At 39.0% G+C, this 26,149-nt stretch overlaps 1 protein-coding gene across 4 annotated transcripts; it reads right to left on the bottom strand.

The window, feature by feature from the left end:
* Positions 1 to 671: 671 nt before the first annotated feature.
* Positions 672 to 24,624, bottom strand: plekhf1 (pleckstrin homology domain containing, family F (with FYVE domain) member 1). 4 transcript variants are annotated; one of them, XM_048546572.1, is made up of 3 exons: positions 14,396 to 14,821; positions 14,083 to 14,170; positions 672 to 3,135 (listed from the first exon to the last, which is right to left on the bottom strand). In XM_048546572.1, exon 3 carries the CDS (start codon positions 3,101 to 3,103, stop codon positions 2,306 to 2,308), a length of 798 nt encoding a protein of 265 aa, XP_048402529.1. In that variant the 5' UTR covers positions 3,104 to 3,135; positions 14,083 to 14,170; positions 14,396 to 14,821; the 3' UTR covers positions 672 to 2,305. The 4 variants fall into 4 exon arrangements, with proteins under 4 accessions (XP_048402529.1, XP_059507536.1, XP_048402527.1 ...); XM_059651553.1 differs by lacking the exons at positions 14,083 to 14,170; positions 14,396 to 14,821 and adding an exon at positions 24,529 to 24,624; XM_048546570.1 differs by lacking the exon at positions 14,083 to 14,170.
* Between the last annotated feature and the right edge of the window lie 1,525 nt (positions 24,625 to 26,149).

Here is a 26,149-nt window from a genome sequence, read left to right as displayed (position 1 = left end):
CAATCATTATAACGTAGGAACTACATTATGGGATAATTTCAGAGTTTCTCAAAACCAAAAAGTCTTCTCCAATCTGTGATACAGTTCTTAAGCTATGATTCAACAAAAATAAGGTAAGTTGAATATATACGAAAGTAGGCATGTAAGACAATTACGCAAACTGTTGAGGATAATAATTTAAATCTAAAAGGCTTGTTTTGTTTAGTAAAAACAGAGCTTTCCACACAAATAAATTGGAAATTGGAACGCAATCACCCCACATCCAACTTCACTCTGATGCCAGAGATAATAGGAACTGCAGATGCTGGAGAATCCAAGGTAACAAGGTGTAGAGCTGGATTAACACAGCAGGCCAAGCAGCATAACAAAGTGTGGAGCTGGATGAACATAGCAGGCCAAGCAGCAACTCAGGAGCACAAAAACTGATGTTTCAGGCCTAGGCCAACCCTTCGGCGCTCTCTGATGAAGGGTCTAGGCCCGAAACGTCAGCTTTTGTGCTCCTGAGATGCTGCTTGGCCTGCTGTATTCATCCAGCTCCACACTTTGTTACCTTGGATTCTCCAGCATCTGCAGTTCCCATTATCACAGGCCAAGCAGCATCTTAGGAGCAGGAAAACTGACGTTTCGGGCCTAGACCCTTCATCAGGTCAGCTTTCCTGCTCCTAAGACGCTGCTTGGCCTGCTGTGTTCATCCAGCCCTACACCTTGTTCTTTCTGATGCCATTGCTTTTGCCTCACGCACCGCTCCAAGTTTCCTCAAGTTTAATTAAATCAGAATCAAATCACATGCTGTATTTAATTGTTTCTTGTTTCATCAAAGACGGCAGATCTTTAGGATAATTTTGGGTGATTTGAAGGATTTGTTAAATGATTAATTTCTAAATGTAGACATACAATTGCACTTCTTCAGAAATCGATTAAGCATAACAGAGTTACTTGACTGTGTTACAAATTGCAAATGCTACATGACACAAGATTTATATCAAGCTTTCCAGAAGCAATATATTGAAAAGCTCTAAGTCTATTTGTTTAGGGACTGTTGTGGAACATGGTGTTTTGATGTGAATTGGTTCAATATTTATTCATTTGTCCACCTGTTCTTTCTTGTCAGAGGTGGATAGTTAAACCTGAAGCACATTTGGTGGCCCGGGAGCTGAGGAACAAATATTCACATGTAAGCACAGAGAATACCCGATCTTGACTACCCTCAAACTCAAGTCTAATTTCAACCTCATTTGATTAAGAGTGGAAATCTCTGTTAATTTTCTTTTCCCTTATCAGAGGTTTGGACACAAATTCTCAAACTTTGACCATCCCCAAAGCTGAGATTAGCTAATTAATTAATCAGGAACTGAACCAGAAATCTTCATGGAATGTGACATTCAGGATTAATCACAATAGCGTATATACCTACGGTGTAAGTGTTATGTAGCTATAAGGCAGAAATCAATCTGGCAGAGCCTACCCCAGAGGTGGAAGTTCTACCCAACCTGAGAGTTTCCAACCAACTAAGGTCAGCAATTCTTTTATTATCATTAAAGTTACTGGGGACCAACTTGGGGTTGCCTGTCATGCACATATTTGAGGCGAAAATTAACATGAGACACAAGATAGAAGTGAAACGAGAATTGCAGAAGTAGGATCAATGGACCACGTATGAATGGGCTTCGTAGAAAAAAACAGTGGGATGGCTTTCAAAAGCACCATACTGCCTCCCTATCTATTGCCAGGTCCCTTCATCAGGCACTGAGTGCCTGCGTGATAAAGTCCCGTATGGGAGTTTCCAGGAAAATACAATAGGTTTTGTCATTTGGGCTTGTTGTATAGAAATTGGATTGCCCTTGGTTCTTTGAATATGTGGCAGCAGGATAAGACAATTAACTGGGTATTAATTGGCCACATAATGACTTCAATTGGCATTTGGGTAGGAAAGCTTAGACAGCTTTCCCACTCATCTTCTCTGGAAATAATCAGGGCAGAGGTGGGAAGTCAGAGACATCTCCATGTGGGAACTTTCCATTCAATTAAATGACCCCTGCCTCAAAACACGCCTTGGGAGTGAGCATCAAACTCTGCCCCTGAAATATAAATTGCGTAAGTACCCTTATGCAATGGCAAATCTGTCAAATCTAGTTTGTATGCAAAACAACAGAAAAAAAAGTATACTGCATTGCAAAGCAAAATAAGCACTTTATATTTGTTAGTGTGAAGTAAAATTAGTGTCTCATTTCTCTGAAAATTGCTTGAAAGAGACCTGTTTTCACTTCATAATGTAATTGTTGAGTTAGTTGACTTGCGTATATGACTAAGTGTGGAAAGAGGACCAAGAGAGATCTGTTGAAAATAATGGATCCTGTCCCAGCTCTTGCTTCTCCTCATCACTGGATTTGTCATCATCTTCATCACCATTCAGATCAGTGATCTCATCTGCTTTTTGGTCTAATGTTGAGATTTTACCCTTCTCTTCCATCAATTTATTGTAACACAATGTGCATACCCTTAAAGGCTTTGATGACAGCTTAGGCATAAGAAACTTGTGCTTTGAACAAGAATAACACACCACAAAGCCACAGTTCCGACAGTGGTGCCTGCGAATTAAAGTGTTGAACTTCTTTTGAGTGCACCGCATGCAGATTTCTGTCATCTTGTCTGGTATCCAAGGGGCTGCATGTTCAGTAGGTGGCGCCCTTCCTGTCTTTTCCAGCAGTTTTTTAACACAATTGTTAATGTGCTTTATCCAGTCTTCTTTTTCAGACCGGGTTGCAGCACACACTATGAATGATTTTCGTGAGGTTTTTATCATCCATTGATTTTTCAGACTGTCATTATCTGCAAGATCTTCAACATTGACATCCTCCAGTGGTATTATCTGTTGACTGGTGTACTTTTTCTTGGGGATGATAATACTTCCATATACCAGGATGTCATTAAATAGGAAAAACATTCGGGGTTTTGGCTTCTTGCGACAGACTTTTGTCAATAATCCTTCACCTACAAGTACTCGCCCATGCATGACCAGAGGCTGACCTGTTGCTCCAAAGCAATTTTCGACTGCAGCTATTCGTTGTGTATTGATCTCCGTGTTCATTAGGTGGTCCACCATCCTGCTCACCGATCCTTCTGTCAAAGTTCTTCCTATCGTTTAAGAAAGGGAGTAGGGTGATTAGTCCTGAATTAATTTTGCGAATTTTATCGGCATAACATTGTATTATGATATAAAAGGGCTGAACATTTATCCAGCAAGCATTCTGATTGGATTCATTCTGTCAAGTATTTATAAATTTTAAAAAACTGGTCTGACGCATTAATTGTCTAGCATCAGTAGGCGATGCAAGCCTATTGGTTTTAATCCACAGTTCATTTCTGTTGAACTATCAAGACTCAACTAGTTCTTTAACTTTCCTTTCACCCAGAATAGTACTTCAACTTCATCTGCTTACTTTTTGGCGGGCTAGCTAGGGTTGGTGTCTTGATATGTGAGCTAAATCATTTCCTGACACTTTAGTCCTAGTGTACTAAGTCTCTTCAAAAGCATTTTCTACAAATACCAAGAGATCATTGCTGCATTTTGGAAAAATACATTGTTTAGATCAAAATGTGTTGAGAATGTAAATGCTTTGAATGCGATGTTGAACTTATCGAATCATTCAGTATACAAAATAGTTAACTTTTTATTTTTTTCTTAGAAGTGTTCTCTTTGGCTTAGGGAAATTGCATAAGTTACGAGAGTTTCAAATATAGTCATTAGTAATCAGGACAAGAACATTGGGTATTCAAAAGTAATCACTTCATACAGTACATTAAATACAAATAATTATTTGCAAAATTCAGTTGGTAGCATTATTTAAGTAATGTCTGAATGATACTTCAGTGTAAAATATATTTTCTTTGAACTTGTAAAATTCGTGCAGTGTTATCTTCATTTACACTCCTGCACATTCTTATTCCTTCGATAAATATGTTATTACTGACACTTATTCAATCCCTACGGCACTCCCTCTAAATATCTCAATTATTGAGTCCATCTTTGTCAGACTTTCCATCATTCAGTGTCTGACTCTATCTGTGCATCCTTTCTAAGTTTCCTCTCTTACCAGCACTTGACACTATTCCCGTATCTCAGAAAATGTCCTAATACCAGATCTTGACTTGTTCTCTAACATTGTGATCATTAGTTTAAAAGATGGCATTCCACTCAAATTTGGCTCTTCAACACTCTCTCAGTACTAATGTGCCAGTCCAGTTTACGAACTCAAGTCTGACTCAAAGGTAAGAGTCACAGCCTTGAGTCACAGCCGGTGCCTGACTGATAATGGAAAATTAATTACTTGCAGAGTTACTGAACTATGGAATGCATTTTTGCTTATCTGACATCTGTTAGTGTTTGCATATTTTGTGGGAGTGCCCATGAACAATTCATGCTGCCACGTAAAGATTGCCTGCACAATGAAAACAATGTTTAAAGCAGAAATTGTTTTCATTGCAGTATCAACTGTATAAAATAGCGCTTGTTATGTCCTGAGCTACTTTTTAAAAGAGAACCTAACAATTGCTTTTAAAAATGTTAAGGAAATATCAAATCCAGCCCTTGATACATTAGTTCACTCCTGCCGGGGCATCAATAGGTCACAACTGCAACCAACATCATCAGTATCCAAGGGAGAGAAAATAAAATGGCCTTGGGTTTGCTTCATTGCGTTAATTTATTAGTCATCACACACTCTAGTCTCCCATTTTTAAGGTATTTTGCCTGCCAGTGATCTATTTGCAAATGGTATTGTTTTGTTCTCTCTTACTGTAGATTAGTGACCCCTTGCAATACAGCTTTCACCAACTGGTAGTTTTAATTAATTCTTCTGTAAATGCTTGATCAGCAGCCAGATACTTAATTCAACAGAGTGACAAAGCATCCAAGCAAGTGAGACCAGAACCTGGACAAGGTTTCACAATCCATTACAGTTCTGGACAGATATCCCAAGTTCCTGGGTAATTGGGGATGAACTGACTCCTTTTTATTCACACACCTTCCCATTTAGAATGAGGTTAATTTAAGAAGGGTCCATCCTTTGTAGCATGACTTTTTCCAGGAAAAATGTATGTTTTGAAAGGAGAAAGTTTAACAAGGCTTTCTTGAGTTAACAAAAGACTGAGATCATAAGTTACTAAACATAAAAAGTACACAATACACATATACACAGATTAGGAATAGAGTATGAGTTCACAAAAATAAAACTAAAAAATATATAAGTCAGTCTCCTTGGACCATTCATAAACAATAGATAGTGGAATGGCATTAGTTGAACATCTGATCTTGGGATTTTTTAACTTATGCAGATTATTTTAATATCTCTTTGTCCTATCTTGTCTCAATTATGGTGGGCAGTCAATATACAAGGTGAGGGAATCTTCCTTGTCCTGATACTTTCTGATTGACATGGAGACTAGTTGGCTTCTAGCACACAGAATAAGGGAACCCTTTTACTTGCAATGTGGTGAGGGGCGGGGTTTGGTTTCATCACCTGTGACTTAGCACTTGAACCCAACCTAGTAGACTAAATCCTGAGATAATAAAATGTGAGGCTGGATGAACACAGCAGGCCAAGCAGCATCTCAGGAGCACAAAAGCTGACGTTTCGGGCCTAGACCCTTCATCAGACCATACAACAGACTAAATCCTGAGTTCACTGATATAACACAATATGGAGATAGAGGAAGACAGCAGTCCAGGCAGCATCAGAGGACCAGGAAAGTTGGTGTTTCAGGTCGGGACGCTTCTTTTTCTGAAGAAGGGTCCCGACCCGAAATGTCAGCTTTTGTGCTCCTCTGATGTTGCCTGGCCAGCTGTGTTCCTCCCACTCCTCACTGCATTATCTCAGATTCCAGCATCGGCAGTTCTTACGATCTCTAGCTGAGTTCAGCAACACTTTTGTCCATTAATACACTCACGCCCATCAGTTTTTAACTCTTTTTGTATATTCCTGGGAGGGCTAAACATCACAATATGTATAAAAGGTGACTTTCCATTCAGAGAGGAAAGACAGTAAGCAATCTTATTATCCCTTCCTTATTAGTTAATCTCTCTGTGCTTGAGGTGTCCTTGACATTCTACAGGTGTGACATTCCATGAGTTCCTGACAGATAGTATTAAATTTCCATCCACAGTTTCTCTTTTATCCACAGTCAACCTCTTTCAAAAGACACATTTTGGAACTAGGATTTAAATATGTTCATAGTAAATCAGGGTTGTGATCCATTGTCATGACACAAGTAACGCTTGTTGTAAATGCATAACTGTAATCTCTAATTGAAAAAATCAAGCACACGATCAATGTTCACCATTATTAAAGAACAAATTGATCCCCTACTATCAACCTAAACATGCACCTATTCTACTAGCAGTGCCCAAAAACAGCAATATACTATTTCTGCAGAACAGCAACTCACCAGTGTTTAGTCAACAACACCTCCCAAGCCTGTGATCTCTACAAGGATAAGGGCAGCCGAAGCTTGGAACACTACCACCTGAAAGCTCCCCCCAATCACATAACACCTTCACTTCGAACAATACAGCTTTCGTTCATCATCATTATGTCAAATCCTTAAACTTCCTTTCTAAACAGAACTGAATATTCCAACAGCAGAAGGAGTGAACTATTCAGGAAGGTGGTTTATCACCCCCAACTCAAGGAGAATTAGGGAGAGGTAATAAATGCTGGCCTAGATAGTGGCACCCGCATTTGACGAAAAAATAATTAGAGAACAACATCTAGTGACCATTCACAATTAAATATTGCATTTAGTAAGTTGCTGTCTGAGTTTTCGTACGCCTTTGATGCTGCACTGTATTGATTTCACTGAAAGGCTAACCATTGAAACGTGTGAAATACATAACACTGCACACTTTATTCACTTGATATCCACAAAACAGGTTGGAAAACGTTGGTATTTACATATTCTCATGCGTAAATATTTAAGTGTGCCAAGTCTTAATTAAAGCAATTTGTATTTTTCATACTAAAAGAAATACTTCTGTAAGTGTAGATATTGTAAAATATATGATAGAGAAAAGAACTTGCTTTGTATTTTCTATGAATTAACTTTACGTGGACAACAATTGAACAACAACAGAAAAATTGTATTAATAAATTAACTTTAACTTAGTGAGATGTTGGAAGGGGCTTTGTGGGTGCACAATCAAACTTTTAAAATTCACAAATTGTTAAAACATGTGTTTCCTCTTTTTGTAGAAAAGAAGGTTTTAACTCTTACCTATGGTCCCCGCTGTCAGCTATTACAATCGACTATTTGGTTGTTCTAATAAGTATCTCCCACACTTATCGTTTTGGGAGTAGAGTCGTAAAGGCTTCTAGTTACTGTAATTCAGTTTTTTGAGAAATAATCAGCAGGTCTAACATTATTATTTTGTGTGTGCCACAGGAGCCTGATAGTACATGATAATAACTTTGCTAAGCTGGTTACTCCAGTTATGGTATGCATACTTTAAGTCAAACCAGTTATACAAACTTGACGCGCCTTAATTGAGAATCTAACTTTCAGTTTGAACATCGATTTTGATTTCCTGAAGTAATGTGATATTTCACCTTGTATATATTACATTGGAGTATTTATTAACATGTAGCAAAATGATTCTGATCAGGTTAACTCAACAGAGCAGATCTAATTTTTTAAAAATTTAAGTATGTTCACTTAGTTTAATAGTATCATGTGTTTACTTTATTGCAGTTGGAAATTTCTTGACAGCCTTGATATTTTGTTCGAAATGTTGATGAAATCTTGGGTGGCTACTCACTGATAGTAACTATAACAAGAATGCATTCCCTCCTTACTGGGGAAAAACAGAGGCAGGTTTAACTCCTCATACTGTTGCATGAGATTGGCCAATTTAGAATGGATTAGGAATGAAATCTGAAATTTTCTTGGTCTATTCAGCACAGCGTACAATATTTGCACATTTACCTACTGCACAATTCACATGCTCTGGATGCTAAATTAATCTTTACTATAGAGATTGAGTTAATAGAGTCCAATTAAAGTCTGGGCATAATCAACTATTAATGATTCAAAATTTTACCAACTGACCCAGATGGATGTGTAGCCACAAGTATGCAAATTAAGAAATGCATACGAATCTTGTAATTATATGCTGCTCCAACATCTTACAAAGCAATCCAAAGTAAAATAAAAAAACAAGGATCTTGCACTAATTTTTGAATATCACACCTAATTTAACTGGGGTATGTAATTAAGACTGTGTCTGTGAGTAGGAGGAACTAAAAGATAAAGAATCATTAATCTTGGGCTCACTAGGAATTTGCACTCAAAGGGAGGTAAAGTGAAGGATGGTTTTAAAGGATGAGAGAGCATTGATGTGGCACAGGTATTTAGGAATGGAATTCTGGATCCTTGTGCCACAATAGTTGAAGATGTGTTTGGTTAAAGCTAGTTGGAGAAGAAAGATGTAAAAACACAAAAATACATTTTGGCAGGACAAACAGGGGCAAGACTTATACAATTAATGGTAGAGTCTTGGGTAATAGTATAGAACAGAGGGACCTAGGGGTTCAGAAACATAATTCTTTGAAGATTGCAGGACATATAGACATGGTGGCCAAAAAGACATTTAGCATGCTTGCCCTCATAGCTTAGTCCTTTAAATATAGGAGTTGGTAAGTCATGTTGAGATTATACAGGACATTGGTGAGGCCTCTTCTGGAGTACCGTGTCCAGTTCTGGTTGCACTGTTATAGGAAGAACATTATTAGGCTAGAGACGGCTCTGAAGAGATTTACCAGGATGTTGCTGGGTATGGAAGGTTTGAGTTATAAGGAAAGGCTGAATAGGCTGGGACTTTTTTTCACTGAAGCATAGAAGTTTGAGAAGTGCCTTTAAATAAGGTTTAGAAAATCATGAGGAGTATATAAAGGGTTAATGGTAGGTGCCCTTTCCCAAGGATGGGGGATTTCAAGATAACCAGCACATTTGTAAGGTGAGAGAAGAAAAATTTAAAAAAAGACATGGTGGCAAATTTTATACACAGTGGTTCGTGTGTGGAATGAACTTCCTGAAGTGGTGGATGTAGGTACAATAACTATTACAACATTTAAAAGACATTTGGATAAGTACATGAATAGGAAAGGTTCGGAGGGAAATGAGCCAGGAGCAGGCAAGTGGGACTGCTTTAATTCGTACATTATTCAGCATGGACTGGTTGGGCCGAAGGGTCTGTTTCTATGACTCTTGACAGAGGATTCTAGAACTAAAGAAGATTTAAGATGTTGGAGAGGGCGAGACCATGGAGCAATTTGAAAAAAAGACGGAGACGCTTATTTTAATTGATAGAAAGGCAACACAATTAGGATGGGATAGTAAGAACTGCCGATGCTGGAGTCTGAGATCACACAATGTGGAGCTGGGGGAACACAGCAGGGTAGGCAGCATCAGAAAAGCAGTAAAGCTGCCATTTCAGATCGGGATCCTTCTTCAGAAATATTTTTTGAAGGAAATCTGAGAATGGTAAGTAGATCAGGGACCATCTTGTGAGAATGAAAGCAAATTTTCTGAAGAAGTGTCCCGACCCAAAATGCCAACTTTCCTGCTGCTGTGATGCTGTGTGGCCTGCTGTGTTCCTCCAGCCCCACACTGTATTACAATTAGGATGGGGACCAGAGACAATTACATTTGTCATTTCAACACTTAAGTAGGGGAAATCATAACTAATTCAAGTTCCTACCTGGCAGTCTCGAGACAGTGAAGCTGGTGGTGAGATAGAGTTGTTGGAGGCGTGGAGCATTGAGTAGGTGAACAGGAAATTGAGAAATCAGGGTTAGAAGAAACCATATCTGGTAACAAATAGTTTAAGGATGATCTTAAAGGAGTGAAGGAGATTGTTTGTTATGCAGGTATCAAATGTTTCTTTGTGGGGCCTGGAGAGGTAATCCAATTCATCTGATCCAACAAATAAAAAAGGAAGAAAGCTCAAGTAAAGTAAAACTAAGCTTGTGACTTGACCCTGATCCTCTTCCCACTGTGTTTGTCTAGCAGGAAAATCACAATATTTCTCTTCATGGCCAACTGTTAAAATGAGTCAGGCCCTCGTCTACATTGTGAAAACAGGACTTCACTGTGTTTCGGCAAATAGCAGAACCAGCTGTGGCAAACATGCTGTAATGGAGTATGGCTTAATTGATGAGGACATTGGTAGATAAGACAGTGGCTGATTTTAATTAAAACAAAAATATCAATACTGATCAGGCACCAGCTGGAGAGAAAGAAATGGAGTTAACTACGATCTTTCATTCGAATTGAAAAAAAGTTAAAGGTATGATAGGTTTAAGGCAAATACAAAGCTGGGGAAAGCAGGGAAGATAGGCAACATGACTGTATAATTATACATTTGAAAAGAATGTCTTTGAAATGAGCAAAGGTGCTTACAAAATGAGTTCCAAAGATGACATGATTTTTTTTGTTGGTTTAGAGCAGCCAAGATAAGATAGACTAAGTGTCAATCGCCAAGTGTCAAAGGGTCATGGACAATTCAAGGAATTTCAAGATGTCTATTGAAACTTCAAGAGGTATGAAGAATCAGAAACTTGCATTGTATTGTACAGAAGATGGGAAAGACAGCACAAGGAAGTTCAAGGTAAGGGAGTTCCAGCATTATTGACTTTGCTCAGTGGAACACTGATTAATGAAGTTTAATGTCTGTATCCATTTTGCTGGACTGTGATCAAAAGCTTTCTGAAGGAGTCATTATATCTGCAATCACCAGTTCTAACTCAACAGTATTTGAGAGTTGGGTTTTCTCTTTTTCTGCAGGAACTACATGGAGAATGCACCCAGAAAATCTCTTTACACTGCTGAAAGGAACTCCAAGTAGTTTTCAAGTATCATGCCAGTAAAACCAATGAAAACAGGATTTTCCTCACTCAAGGAGCCTGAAGCTACTGCATTAACTGAGACTCCCTTTAAAAGCAAAACAAGAAAATTCCAACTACTTAACCACAGAAGCTTTTGAATCTGACTTCAGGTTTTCAACCCCTTCACTTCAAACAAATTGAGCCTGAAATGATACTAGTGACAGATCTTATATTTGTCTTCTTATGTAACTCTTTATATCTATGTTTCTGCATTTTAGGAAATAACTACCGCTTTTTTACGTAACTAACTGTTTAACTTGGTTGAAGCTGTGCTGCTAGTCAATTTTAAAATTGAAAGATTTGTAAGCAAAAAGGCATCTATAAATGATCTATTCAAATTCACAGTTCACAGACCACTCTGAGGACAAACCTGCTGTAGTCCTGATAGAAGAAAAAACAAAAGTGAAGGTCTGTGATGGAGTGGAAGAAAAATAAATAACAAAAATGGTGCCAGGCACATGCGAACAAGTCTCTCCCTATTTATTTCAGAAAACCTCTCTCCCTATTTATTACAGAACCCCCTTCCTCTCCCCCATTTCTGAAGGGCCTAGGCCCGAAACATCTTAAAACAAAAAATGGTCGAGAACGCCCTTGACAGTGCCTCGCGCATTTCCCGCAAATCATCCCTCACACACCCTCCCCGCAATAACAACAAAAAACAGTATGTCCCTCGTCCCCGCATACCACCCCACCAACCTCCAGATCCAACACGTCATCCTCCGATGCATCCGCCATCCGCAATCTGACCCCATCACCAAAGGCATTTTTCCCTACCCACCCTTATCTGCCTTCCGGAGAGACCACTCTCTCCGTGACTCCCTTGTCCACTCCACTCTCACCTCCAGCCCCACCACACCCAGCACTTTCCCCTGCAACCGCAGGAAGTACTACATCTGCCCCCACACCACCTCCCTCAGCCCCATCCCAGGCCCCAAGAAGACTTTCCACATCAAGCAGAGGTTCACCTGTACATCTGCTAACGTGGTATTCTGTATCCGCTGTACATGGTGTGGCTTCCTCTACATCGGAGAAACCAAGCGAGGCTTGGGGACCACTTTTCGGAACACCTACGCTCAGTTCGCAATAAACAACTGCACCTCCCATTTCAATTCCTCCTCCCATTTCTTAGATGACATGTCCATCATGGGCCTCCTGCAGTGCCACAACGATGCCACCTGAAGGTTGCAGGAACAGCAACTCATATTCCGCTTGGGAACCCTGCAGCCCAATGGTATCAATGTGGACTTTACAAGTTTCAAAATCTCCTCTCCCCCACTGCATCCCAAAACCAGCCCAGCTTGTCCTTGTCTCCCTAACCTGTCATTCCTCACACCTATCCCCTACTCCCACCTCAAGCACCACCCCCATCTCCTACCTACAAGCGTCATCCCACCCCCTTGACCTGTCTACCCTGGCCTGACCTATCTCCTCCCTACCTCCCCACCCACACACACCTTTACCAGCTCCATCTCCGCCTCTTTGACCTGTCTGTCTCCTCTCCACCTATCTTCTCCATCCATCTTCTATCTGCCTCCCCCCTCTCCCTATTTATTTCAGAACCCCCTTCTCTTCCCTCATTTCTGAAGAAGGGTCTAGACCCAAAACATCTTAAAAGCTTTCCTGCTCCTCTGATGCTGCTTGGCCTGCTGTGTTCATCCAGCTCGATACCTTGTTATCTTATAAACAAACAGAAGGTAGTTTTAAGGAAGGTGTGCATGGAAATGCAAATGATTCTGAAATTTCTTTGATAATTAAAATTAAAGCATTTCTAACCTTGCAATTAGCCCACAATTTTCTGATTTATTTCTGTAACTACTATTTGTACTCATTTTAAAACCCATAAAGTGTACATTTCCTTAGGGCGTCTCCCACTCCTCTGCTATAACTCCGACTCAGTGTTGGAAGAATAACACCAAATTCACAATGCACACTGTTATTAATGTGAAAGTTGGTCAGCAAGTCCAGAGGTTGAGAAATATGTGGTGAGGATATTTAAAGAATTTGCTGGATTTTATAATTAATTCCCCACTAAACTCACCACAGAAACCTAACAGCATAATTATCCTCCAAACAATAGAGTAATTGTTAACGTATTGTCAAACACCTTTTTCAGCCCTCTTGCATCTGATTCCTCCATGTAATAAATTCTTCTGTGTGTTTTTGGCAAATTGAAATGTTTGCTTTATTTTTTCTTACAGTATGTTTGTTTCTTTTCTCAATCTTAATCTGACTTTCAACCCCTCTATTCCTGTAACTGACCTGGCTTTAATTCACGCTACTATTCTGAGAGTCATCATTCTTTCTTCTGATGGTGAACATGAATCAGGAGGTAGAATGAAGGTGTGATCATTTCCCAGGTCACTGCATTGTCACCCTCACCGCACCATTATCAGCAGTTACAGCAGAATAATATTTGAGCTTAAGAGTGCAGGAAAATGGCTATGAGCAAATACCGCAATAGATTCACTTTAACAACATCATAAAATCATGGCCATCTGGCTCCTCCTCACTCTGCTAGCTCTTGGAAGGAGAAGATCACTGAATTGCACTCCATAAACATATTCCGTCACCTGCAAATATTTTCTCTTTAGGTGATTACTCAATTCCTCCTTGGAAGTTAGGATGAGATCCAACTCTACCACAATGTCAGACAATGTATTTTAAATTCCAGTTATTCCCTGTGTAAAATGGCCTTTTCTCGTGATAGTGTTGGTTCCTTTCCGAACCACCTTTAATCGGTGTTCCCAATTCTTGACGTCTGCCTTAGGGAAGTTTCTTTCAATCTCTCTGCAGATCCACCTCCACCAAATCCCCTCTCAAAAACTTATCCTTTCTATGGAATCCTAGTTCCAACAATCTATTGGTGTAGTTTAAGTTTCTCATCTCTGGGCACATTCTCATAAACGTTTTCTACAGCCTCTTTAAGGCTGTAATATCTTTACGAAAGTGCAGAGCCCATATTTGAACAATACTCCATTACTTTGTCCCCTTATAGCTAGTCCTTTTAAATGAAAATCAATTCAGCTATTGGAAGAATAGCTCTGCTATTATGTTTTAAACAAAATAATCTCTAGTTCTGCATTCAAAGTATTTTCCTACACCGCATGAAAACATTTAACCAAGACACTTCTTTGTAGATACTTACAAGACACGGCAATCAATCTTCTTTTCTACTGTTCTTTTATTTGATGTGAAAAAGACTTAGGGCATCCAGGCTGATCTTTAGTTCCACACTGCAGTGTTTGTTCAAAGGGCATTGTTATTTTTAATGCGCCAGGGCTATTTCTCTTTCAGATAATTTTAATGCATCAGTCAAAATTCTATTAATGCTGGCTCAGTCAAGCCTTTAAACTATGTAGGGCTTAGCCAGTAACCAAACTGAAATATTGAGTGACTGTCTAATTTTAGCACTATTCAGTTAACACAGCTTGAACTAAAATATATTGAAAAGCACGCACCTGTTTTCTGTTGAAAGAATCCTGACAGTTGCTGATATTGCTGTTGATACCACTCCAAACAGCATTATGATCAATTTGAATAATGTTTGAGTTACTGGTGTATTTTTGTTAAAGTGCTTCCGGACGGAAGGAAGGAAGTACAAAACTGGATTTATACTTTATTACCTAGCCCTACCCTCTCTTCCTCTTGCTTGTTGGTTAAATCCACAGAGTTGCAGAGAACAGTAAATGTTGATTTAATTTGCCAAGAACAGTTCATCTAGGATTCTGCCAGGATCATGAAAGCACATGTTCAGTGACTTGATTTGATTTATCACCGTCATGTATATTGAGACACAGTGAAAGTATTATCTCATGTGCTTTACAGACATGAGATTTGAAATAAAGTTGACTGTACCTTTAAAAAGAGAACTAAGGCACATTAAAGGTTAAATGCTGAAAAAAAACACAGTTGTATTTCCAAAACAGCTAAAATTTCCTATTGTTCTTCCCAAAGTCTCCTTTACATTGCCCAAGTTTCATAATCACTGTACACGTAATGGCTCCTCCCCAAAATCAGTCAAAGTCCAAAGCTGTGAGCAGGATTCCTTTATCTTGATTGAGATAATAACAAAAATGAAATATTCTAATTCTAAATATAATGTCAGAACATTGAGTTTTAACTGACTAATATCTACAGGCAAATCACAGATACCTGAGTGAAAAACAAATTTGACACGAACAATTTGCATGGGTTTAAGATTCAATTTCATTTGCTGATTTTCAGCATTTCAAAAGTTAAAATTCAGCAAGTGAGGCCTCAAACTACATATAAGCACAAATCACTGACTTACCATGTGGTCATTGTGACATTACAATAATTAAGTATTCAAGTTTAGAAGAAAAACATTTCCTGAGGAAATCTCAACAACAGATGGTTAAAAGCTCCAGTAGGCCAAGTGGCACCTCATTGAAGGCCACACCATATTTTTATAAGCTAAATTTATGATCAAAGCCCAATTATGGTAAAATGAGTGGGGATAAAAGCCACATTCCCTCAAAATATTTTGATGTTCTGGTCTAAAATGACAGTTCCATCTCTAGTTTTCTCATACTGTGAAGAAGTAGAAAATAGACCAAATACCGTTAAGGAAGACAAAACAGAAGTGAAAATGTCAAGAAAAATGAAAGACTGAGAGAGGACCTAAATGGAAAGCTGGCTATACTGTGGTCATATTATGATTGTAATTTTTTGATGGCTTTGATAGTCATGTTGTACTTGTAAAAATAAAAAGGAGATGTAATTGCACTCCTATTTATTTCTCTCAAAAATCGAGTTTGAAATGGTTTTCAGCAGATGCCATGTTCCCTTTCATTTGCTACCATAATATCTTGTTCACTCACGTTGCTTGCATTAGTTTAGTGTAGAACAACTCAAACTAACTAAATCCAGTTTTATTTCTTCAATCTGAGATAGCAGCAGGTTCACTACCAATTTTTAGTCACACTAAATGCCAAATTTTTGGTCGCAAACTGGGAGAACAGAGATGAGACGAATTTCCAGCCTCTCCAATTAGACTCGGGAGAATGTCTCCCAAATCTTTGCATTTTCTTTTTGGGATGGAGGTGTTAACAGAGAGTTGGGCTCATTGATCCTGAGAGCATTGGGCAGCAGCTACAGCGGTTAAAAAGACCTGTCTTGGTGCTTGGGGATTTTGTCCCAAGCAGTGTTAAATACGGTGGAATTAAAGATAGTCTCACCCAATACACCCCCTTAAACCCTACAAATTCCCTATGTCACATCCATGTTCTTTTCCAACTCACCATGGCCCCTCATACCCTCCACGCAAACCTATGCCACTCTACCCACCTCATGGCTTTCTATATCCTAAGGCAACTTAATACCAACTGAGACATCCACTGCACCCCCGTCATCCATGTTCCCTCTAAGCTGCTCAGAGGGTCCGAGCTTGCTGATTAGCTTGTGGATGCATTGACATCTAGTTCCAGAATCTGTTGCTGCACTTGGACCTCAGACATCTATGCAGCAAAAGGAAGAATTACAGGGAACATAACCTTTCACTCTTTGCCCTGATACCCTCCATACTAATTCACCCAGTACCCATCCTGGGCAGTCCTCAGGAATCATGATGAATTAAAAGTATAAGCATCCATTGAAGACTTTATTAAACTCAAACAGTCACTGATTCAATACCTATTCGATGTGTTTACACTCCTCCAATTATTTAATCCCTTATGAAACCAACTGTTTCCTTCAAGTCCTTAATCGTTTATGAAAATGCACATTTTTGTTCACAGACAGATAGCAAATACTTGGAACTGTCAATCAACCTACAAACTTACCTGCCTCTGTGATAATACATTATTCCTATAATGACAGCCCTTATGTGAACAGCTACATCAAAATTTTAATGGCAACTGATCTCTTCCAAAGACCTCTGATCTCTGCCAAAAGTGGACCTCTCCAAATGGCTCCCATACCTTTAGACCTTTGCTGAATGACCAAATCATAGAAATTACACTTTTCATGTCACTCTACCAAAAACTGTACCAGGTTGTAGGTTTTTACTTGTGGAGCTGCTTTTGTGAACCACATGACACCACTGAAATGTCCTGTGAAAATGGTGGGTGCCAGGCTTGGGGCAATACTTCTGAAATCAGGATTGCAGCAAGAATTTGGCCGGGTCAGAGACCTCTTTCATTCCCGTGATGTTCATGGGAATGAAAGAGGTTTCTGAATTGGCCAAGTACATCCTAACCTAACTGGACATTGTAATATCAAGCACTTGGCCTTAGATCTACAAAATCTGGATTTTCAAGCACAACTGGGTAATTCTGGTTAGATGCATTTTAATCATTCCAACCTGTTATCCATAAGTCAAAGTAAATGGGAACTTTTAAAACAGGTGGATTAACAATGATTTCAAAATAGCACATCAAATAACACTGTAATGGAGGAGATCGCCCATGATATTTCTCTTAGTTAGCCTGTAGCATACCTCTGATGATGAGCTGTGAAAATGAACCATGCAGACCTGCTAAGCAAACGTGTTGCATGCATTATTCTCAGCTTCTGAGATCAAACAGACAGTAACTTTATTGGCCATCAATTCCTGATTACAAATCAGAAGAATCAATCTCCTTCAGCTTTCAGTTTTTACAACTATATTATTATGAATGCTGAACTTTGCAAAACGCTTATGTTAAAATATGTGCTTAATTGAAAGTACAACCTATCACTCTGAAAAGGTGGAAATTGAATTGATAAACACACCAGTCTGGAGAAGCGCTTGTGTGACTTCAGGTTTAATGGGTGATGAGCAATGAGAAGGGAAGAGTAACTCATATACAAGCCCACTGAAAAGGATGGGTGATTGAGGACTCTGGGTCTGTTTGACAGAGTTTAGAAGGATGAGGAGGTATCTCATTGAAACTCACAGAATACTGAGAGGACTGGATAGAATGGATGTGGAGATGTTTCCATGAGTTGGAGACACCGGGACACGAGGGAACAGCCTCAGAGTGAAGGGATGACTCTTTATAAATGAGAGGAGGAGGAATTTCTTCGGCCGTTTGGTGGGGGGGGGAGCTAATCTGTGGAACTCACTGACAGGAAAAGCTGTGGAGGCCAAATCATTGAAAGTCTTTTAAGACAGAGGTAGATAGGTTTCCAGATTAGTAAAGGGATCAAAGGTTATGGAGACAAGGCAGAAGAACTGGGTTGGGCAACATATCAACCATGATCGAATGACAAAGCAGACCTGATGGGCTGAATGGCCTAATCATGCTCATATCTTATGGTCTTATGGTTGGGTTGAGGTTTATAGCACCTCTCACAGGACACACAGAAGTCACTGCTGTGAGGCACGGAGAAGAGAATTGGAATTCTCCAAGCACAGGTCTTCTGTGATGGGGAGTGGAAATAAGATTCCCCACAGGGTCAGTTTTACTAGTGCTGACTATTACATATGCAGCATTGTTTACAAAAGTCTTGAGAAATCTGGATTGTCAGAATTGTTATGGCCTGAGTCAGAGAGGGAATGAAGGCATACCTTGCCGGTTTTAATTGGATCTAGTGGAAAACTCAGGCAGAAAAGACCTATCAGTGAAAGGTACTGGAAGCTTATGCCTGACGTTGTCTGAGAACCAATCCTCCACCACTGTCTATCTCCTGTCTGTATCTCTCTGTATCCTGTTGGGCTTCCTGTCAGTCACCAACCTCCTCCTACCAGGTGAAAGGTTATAGCTAGGTGAGCAGCGACATGAGCTTGATTGATGTGAGAGCTAGCCATCTGAAGCTTTGCCTGCCACCTTAACTACCTTAACCAGGTAGGGTCCAGGCAGGTAGGGGAAGTGAAATGCAGGTACTGAATTTGGAAGGACCCACATGCTTAGAAACACATCTCACCAGAGATTGTAACATTCTGCCCAAATTTCTAAAAATTGGATTTTTAACCTAGCAAAAAGGGAAGTTTCCCTGTGTTAACAGTTATCCTGAAATTCAAGTGTTCAGAAGTCCTTAATGTCGAATACTTTGCAGTGAGCTTCATCTGGGGGTAATGTAGTCCCCACAACTATAAGTGTCAGTGTAAAAATACAGAACAAGAACATGGAACATTGAACAGTATAGCACAGTACAGGCCCTTCGGCCCACAATGTTGTACTGCCCTATTATCTTACTTGAAGATCAAACTACTCTGCATACCCTACATTTTACTATCATCTATGTAGCTATCCAACAGTTGCTTAAATATCCCTGTAAAGGTGTGATGATAATCACTTCCATATTTAGTTGAACTCGGCAAAATTTTTACTAACCAAATATCTGGAAAGCAAAATTGTTTCTCATTTGTAGGCAAAAGGTAGGGCTCTACTCTGCTGTAAAATAGTTCCAACTAACACCATTGCTGATTTCTTTGATTAGTGATAAAACTTTATTTTAAACATGTAAAAACTATGTAAGAGTAAAAGAAGGGCAAGTGAGGGATTAAGGAGAGAGAATAAATGAGATAGATCATCTGGGTAAAAGCAGACTTGACCATTTCTGGGCTATAGTATTCTAAATATTACCTCAAACAAGAATTTCTTGGCACATAATAATAACTTCAGGAGCAGAGTGTACCATGAGAACGACTCTCCAATTTCACTCAGTTAAACTGCGTGTGCACTCTTCAAAGGCTATGGTTTGGACTGGAAAATTTTTATCCCAATAATGTGGGTTGATGATCAGTTGGTCTGACATTGCAGAAAAGTGACATTTTCCCTAAATATAAACTCAAAATGATTGTATTTATTTTTGATCACAGAACACAAGTTGGATACAATATCACTGTTGTACAATGTAATAGTAATGAAACATTCTTGCAGCCCTTATATCATGAGATTGTTAATGTGGAATTCCCTCAGCAGAGATTTGGTTCATATAAAGTAGTACAAAGCACCCAGGACAGGACAATCAGGTCCTGGCTCAGATTCTGGTTCGTGTAAATTCTGTTAATTGTAGGAGTCTCACTGTACCAAGACCAGCCACAGCAAATTGGATAGGTTTCTTCTTCATCCGATTACTACAGAGCTCCATCATAGGAAATACATGTATTCAAGTGTTGATTGAAAGCATGTGCTCTGCGCCGAGGTTTAAATAAGCTCTGATTCACTGTATTCAGAAAAATGGTGTGGACAGCAAAGAAGCACCCTTAGAACCTCTGAATTCATATTAATTAGAAACATACAGGATTTAAATTATATCGCTGCGGTTAGAAAAACACGCAAAATAAATCTATTAGATTATTTTCTGCACTGTGTTAATACTGACAGTGTAACATTTGCACTAGAACAGTGCAGAGAGGAATGGAGAAGAGCTACATTGGAATTTTATATGCGAGTAGCACTACTCAAAGTTTTGAAACTCATCAAAAAATAATACTTAGTAAAAGACTTCAAATCAAAATGAAATTGTACATTTTAAAAAAAATTATTTGTACATTTCATTTGCTTTTAAAAAGGTGTTAAAAGCAACATTTAGAAGAATGGAATTTTTTATCCTTGCTGTTGTTAGATTAGCATTCATTATCTCCCTCAGCAAAGGAAACTTGTCTAGCCCATATGTTCGTGCTGTCCCACAATAAACATCCTCCAAAGTCAGATGAAGGATGGTATGTGTCACATCCAAAGAAGACCATAAGACCATAAGACATAGGAGTGGAAGTAAGGTCATTCGGCCAATCAAGTCCACTCTTCCATTTAAATCATGGCTGATGGGTATTTCAACTCCACTTCCCTGCACTCTCCCCGTAGCCCTTGATTCCTTGCGAGATCAAGAATTTGTCGATCTCTGCCTTGAAGGCATCCAACGTCCCGGCCTCCACTGCACTCCGTGGCAATGATTTCCACAAGCCCACCACTTCCTGGCTGAAGAAATGTCTCTCATTTCAGTTTTAAATTTACCCCCTCTAATTTTAAGGCTGTGCCCACGGGTCCTAGGCTCCTCGCCTAACGGAAACAACTTCCTAGTGTCCACCCCTTCTAAGCCATACATTATCTTGTAAGTTTCTATTAGATCGCCCCTCAACCTTCTAAACTCTACTGAGTACAATCCCAGGATCCTTAGCCATTCATCATACGTTAAACCGACCATTCCAGGGAGCATCCATGTGAATCTCCGCTGGACACGCTCCAGGGCTAGTATGTCCTTCCTGATGTGTGGGGCCCAAAATTGGACACAGTATTCTAAATGGGGCCTAACTAGAGCTTTATAAAGCCTCAAAAGCACATCGCTGCTTTTATATTCCAACCCTCTTGAGATAAATGACAACATTACATTCGCTTTCTTAATCACGGACTCTATCTGCAAGTTAACCTTTACAGAATCCTGGACCAACACTCCCAGATCCCTTTGTACTTCTGATTTGCGAATTTTCTCACCATTTAGAAAATAGTCCATGCCTGTATTCTTTTTTCCAAAGTGCGAAAGTCCAAAGAATTGTATACATATCTTTTCCTAAATAAAATAAATAAGAAATAAAGCTTAAACTTTCACCTCAAGGCATTTCAATTGGAGGGTGCTGTCTGCGCTGAGTGTTTATGATGGATAGTTTCGGGAATATACCTTAAGCTGGCACCAACAAACGTAGGCATTAATAACATAAACATATCCCCTTTTATAAGCCTGTGATTTAGACAGTTCATTTTCAACAGTAGTTGCACTTTCTTAAACAAGAGTCACATCATGGAAAGTGCTCAGTGTCATCAAAGTTCTTCAGCTTGTCGATGTTGATTTCTGGTATCCATCTATTTTCCACTGGAGACAGTCAGGAATATATCACATTGTATAACATTGCTGATCCTGGAACAGCTGAGCAGAGTTCATTATTAGCCCTGTTCATTCCAGAAAAATGCTGAATTTGGTGTCCTAATGAAATATACTTTTCTTTTGCCACATAGCTCCTAAGCATGATTTAAGGCAAGAAATTAAAAGTTTCAGCAATGGAGGGAACAAATATCACTAAAACAAAAGCAAGATATTGAGAATGATGGAAATTTGAAACAAAAACACAAAGCACTGCAGACACTAAGCTGGATTGGCAGCAAGTATGGAGTGAGAAACAGGGGTAACTTTTTGAGTCTGAGTGCACTTTTCCTGTGACGTGTTAGATCGGACCCAAAATGTTAATTCTGTTGCTGCATTCACTGATGTTGCCAGGCCAACAGAGAGTTTCCGGTACTTTCTGTTTGTATTTTAGAACAATTATTTTTACTTTACAACAATGAACATTGCCTATCAATACAGAATAGAATAACATGTGTTTTGTTGACCCACCACAGTGACCTGAACAGAGTCTACACACAAAGCTTCTGGCATGCATTCATATAGCACAGCCAGGCTGCATCAGTGTGTGACTATATATACCTTTTAGGCTACCCAGCTAATCATAGGCTCTGTCCAGAATCAGTGTCAGAGAATGATCTTTCTTTTACACTCCAAGTCTTATTTGCAAAAACACAAGAGTCACATCTAGTAATTGAATTGTATTTTTGCCTCAAATGTTTGCACACCTTTGATATACCTTGAAATATATTGTACAAGTATGCATGCAATATTTCGCAGTTCATGCCATTTTTGGCTAAGCTGAAACACAATCTGAACAAGACTTCTATCTCTGCTGGCTATAAGGCTAAATTGCTCAATGTCAGTTTTTATTTGAAATAGATGAAGAAATGAGAATTGATCAAAATTGTCCCTGGGGCATCAGCAACAAGCTGCAGACAGTAGTTGGGTAGCTCATGCAGCTTATGGGTTGGAGAGTTCAAAATTTTAATTAGGCTGGCCCTAGCAGTTGGGGAGCTGATTTGTTGAGACAAGGCAGAGAAAGAAGTACTGAATCTGAAGCAGCACCAACATAGAGAATTTCTCTGGGAACAGGACAATTGCTGCTTCACCTAGTTTCAATCCAGAAAGAAAATAATCTTCCCCTGTTTTTGTGGATAGTTCCTAATCCATTGAGCAGCCCTAAATTAGACATTAAAGATCCAGAACAGTTGATTATGCAGACAGTGTGTTGCTGACAACCATTTTGCATCAGGGTTCAAAACTAGCACTGGGACCTTAATTTTAAGCATTCAAGGCATTTGCCTGGTTACAGAGGGCGCCTATGACACTTGGAAGTCACTGCGCTCTTCCAAGGATCTCTAAGCATAGGAAATTAGGTTATTGTCACGCAAGAAACAGACTCAAATCTATCCAGTTTGCATCCAATAGTCTCAATCCACAACTGGAGATGGCCTCAGAGCACAAAATGGCTCTGAATTCAGTATTTAGGGGATATTTGTGCGCTACAGAAAGCAATAAAAAGTTTGACTGTCTATTATTCTTTATCAATTATTTGTTAGTCCAGAAAGTAAAGATTGATTCTTTCTTCAAATAACCGAAATTCTAATAAATTGGCAATGGAGTGATAATCCATCTTTACGATGTTCTTTAAAACTGACGGTATAAGAATTCAAATTGCAATATAGGGCATTTTTTGTCTGTCATTGGTTTCTTTTTTTCTCGTTGTTGCTTTCCAAACAGCAGGCTTGTGCCTTTAGATGGCATTTCCAAAAAGAGAGAGCTGTGACATCATGCAGTCCTATTTTAGTTTTTGCTTTGTATCCCAAAAGCAAAATGGTGGAATCAACTGATGTCTGGGCACAGGTATGACCTTATTAGCGTAGAAAACTGTTGCTTTTCCCTGTTTGTTTGTATTTTGCTGAATATTATTTTAGTACTGCAGCTATGAAGACCCATTGTTAAAAATTGGACCATTTGTGATCGTCCTATTTTAAAAAGAGAGAGTCTAGATAAGATAGGTATCTTGAAGTTTATCAAGGACATTAACTATTTAAATTGTTAGCATATCACACACTTAAACACAATCTGGGTTTTGTGCTTAATTATGTTATATATCTTACATACACATAGCTGACTGACTGAACACAGTACATTGACTTCATTGCACTATGTTAGAGGTGAAGTGGATACATTTATTTTGGAATGTCACATGTTATAATGTCACATAATGTCTTAAAGTACACCGGTCTGGAATCTATACAATAACAACCAAACTTATGTTTCTTACCAGCAGGGACTGCTGGCGATATCTAGAATATCTTTCTAGAGATATTCAATTAAGAGGGTGCCCCGGGATTGTTGTCAGGGTGGCAGGGGGGAAGGTGAATTTAATCATAAGACTGGAATGGTAGCCAGCAGTCCCTGTGAACAACTGGCAAGCACAAGGCAGGATTCCATGTGCGACTGAAAGATTCCATTGCCCTTGGAAAATCTTTGCTAATTACTTAATGGCGTCAATTGGCTCCCTCTACTACTTGCTAGGTTACCATCAGCACACTCAAGGTGCCCCTAGAAAGGGTGAGAGGCACTGAAATTGACCTGCCAAGTGTCAATCCTTTGCATCCAATCCTATGTCTAAAGATCTAATAAAATTCCCCTTCATGTTGCTTTTACAATCCTGACAAGAACACAAATAGAAGAATTAAATTTTTCACGGCTGATATGCTCACCAAACATTTTGTACTCATAACATAAACAAATAGAAGGAACTTCCATCTTTAGCTGTACACTTGTACAAGATACATACCCATGTGCTTAATTTTCTGAAATTAATTCAGTCGAATATTTGGGTTTTTGCAATTGGCACTTTTCAGTCTTTCCTTTTCATCATTTGATATGCTATTCACCAGAATCCTAAACGAGAAAGACATCAAAGGATTCTAAGGGTAAGGCTCAAAAAGCTTCAGTTCTTCAGTGAATAAAAGAGTCAAACACCAGGACATTGGAATGAAAGACCATTTTGTAAAAAAGGAGTAGGCAAGTTGACATTTTGGACCCAGACCCCTCTTCAGAAATGGGCTACCTGGCCTGCTGTATTCCTCCAGCTGCACATTGTGTTATCTTTGACTGCAGCATCAGCAGTTTTTACTATTTCTGACCGTTTTGTAAAAGCTGTTTTATCCTGCAGTTCTTTCTTCATCCACAGGGAGGAATGACGTGCCTCTTTTTTTTATTTTACACTTGTACTTGTTTGGATGCAATACAGAAAGGAAAGTCAAGGTGGAAATCTCATGTATAAAATGATGCACACTGAATTTCCTTTCTGGCTTAAGTGCAGCCAGAGAAAACTGTGCTTTAAATGTGCCCAGAACATGCATTTGTTTAACTACTCCCATTCCAGGTGACAACTATAACATCTTTCAAATTGTTACAACAAACACTAAGTGATACATAATTTCTTCTGACTCACTGCAAAAAGTAGTCATGGGAAATTATGTAAATATGTCAGTTTAATGATTAAATACTGCATGTTTTGAGATGATTCTGAAATTAAAGGATAAATGTGTCCTCTTGTTGAAACCTGAACTAACCATAGAGGCTGGTGTCCTGTCTCCAAGTTACCCTTTACTTACACATGGAGAGTCTTTGACACTGATCCAGCTCCCTCAGAGCCAGCTCTTACAGGGATTTGTAAACCAGGGCTCCCTGATTGTACCGGATTAACAGGATCAACCAGGGAACTCATATTTGATGATAACTGCCTGGCTGACTTCATTACAATCACTGCAATATCCAACATGAGCAGTTATGTTGAACACTGGGTTACTGTAGTCTGATTTTCTTTGACACAGTGGTGACTGAAATTAACTTTTATTTATTTTTAAATAGAACTGATTGTAAATATTAAGTTATTTGCCAGTTTAAACAAAATAAACATGCCTATTAGCATCTTACACTTCTCTTTAAATTCAGTAGCATTTTAAATAAGAAACTTTAATTTCTTCCTATAATGATGTGAATTTCATTGTTACTAAAACAAACGTCAAATTTTAAAATCAGGCTGTTATTTCTGCCTCCTTTTCCAGTGGGATCACAGCATAGACACGCCGAAAAGCAGAAAAAGTAAAACATTTAGTCCACTGCAGCAATACCATCATTCACAGAACTTCTCACTGATCTGTGACCTAACTGTATTCCATATTCTTTGATGTCTTTGGCTAATGAAAATTGATCACTCAGTTTTGAAATTAACAACTAATCCAGTGTCAATTACTTTTTGTGAAAGAGAGTTTGAAACATCTACCACTCTTTGCATGAAGAAGTGTTTCCTACTTCCATTCTTAAAAAAATGTTTACCTGGTTTTCTTTTACAATGGTTCTCGATGAATACAACATAACTAGACAGTCTCTCCCAATCGATCTTATCT

Source organism: Stegostoma tigrinum, chromosome 16, assembly GCF_030684315.1.
Source record: "Stegostoma tigrinum isolate sSteTig4 chromosome 16, sSteTig4.hap1, whole genome shotgun sequence".
NCBI lineage: Eukaryota > Metazoa > Chordata > Chondrichthyes > Orectolobiformes > Stegostomatidae > Stegostoma > Stegostoma tigrinum.
The sequence above is the reverse complement of the archived record's forward strand: the minus strand, read 5'-3'. Positions and strand labels throughout refer to the sequence as shown.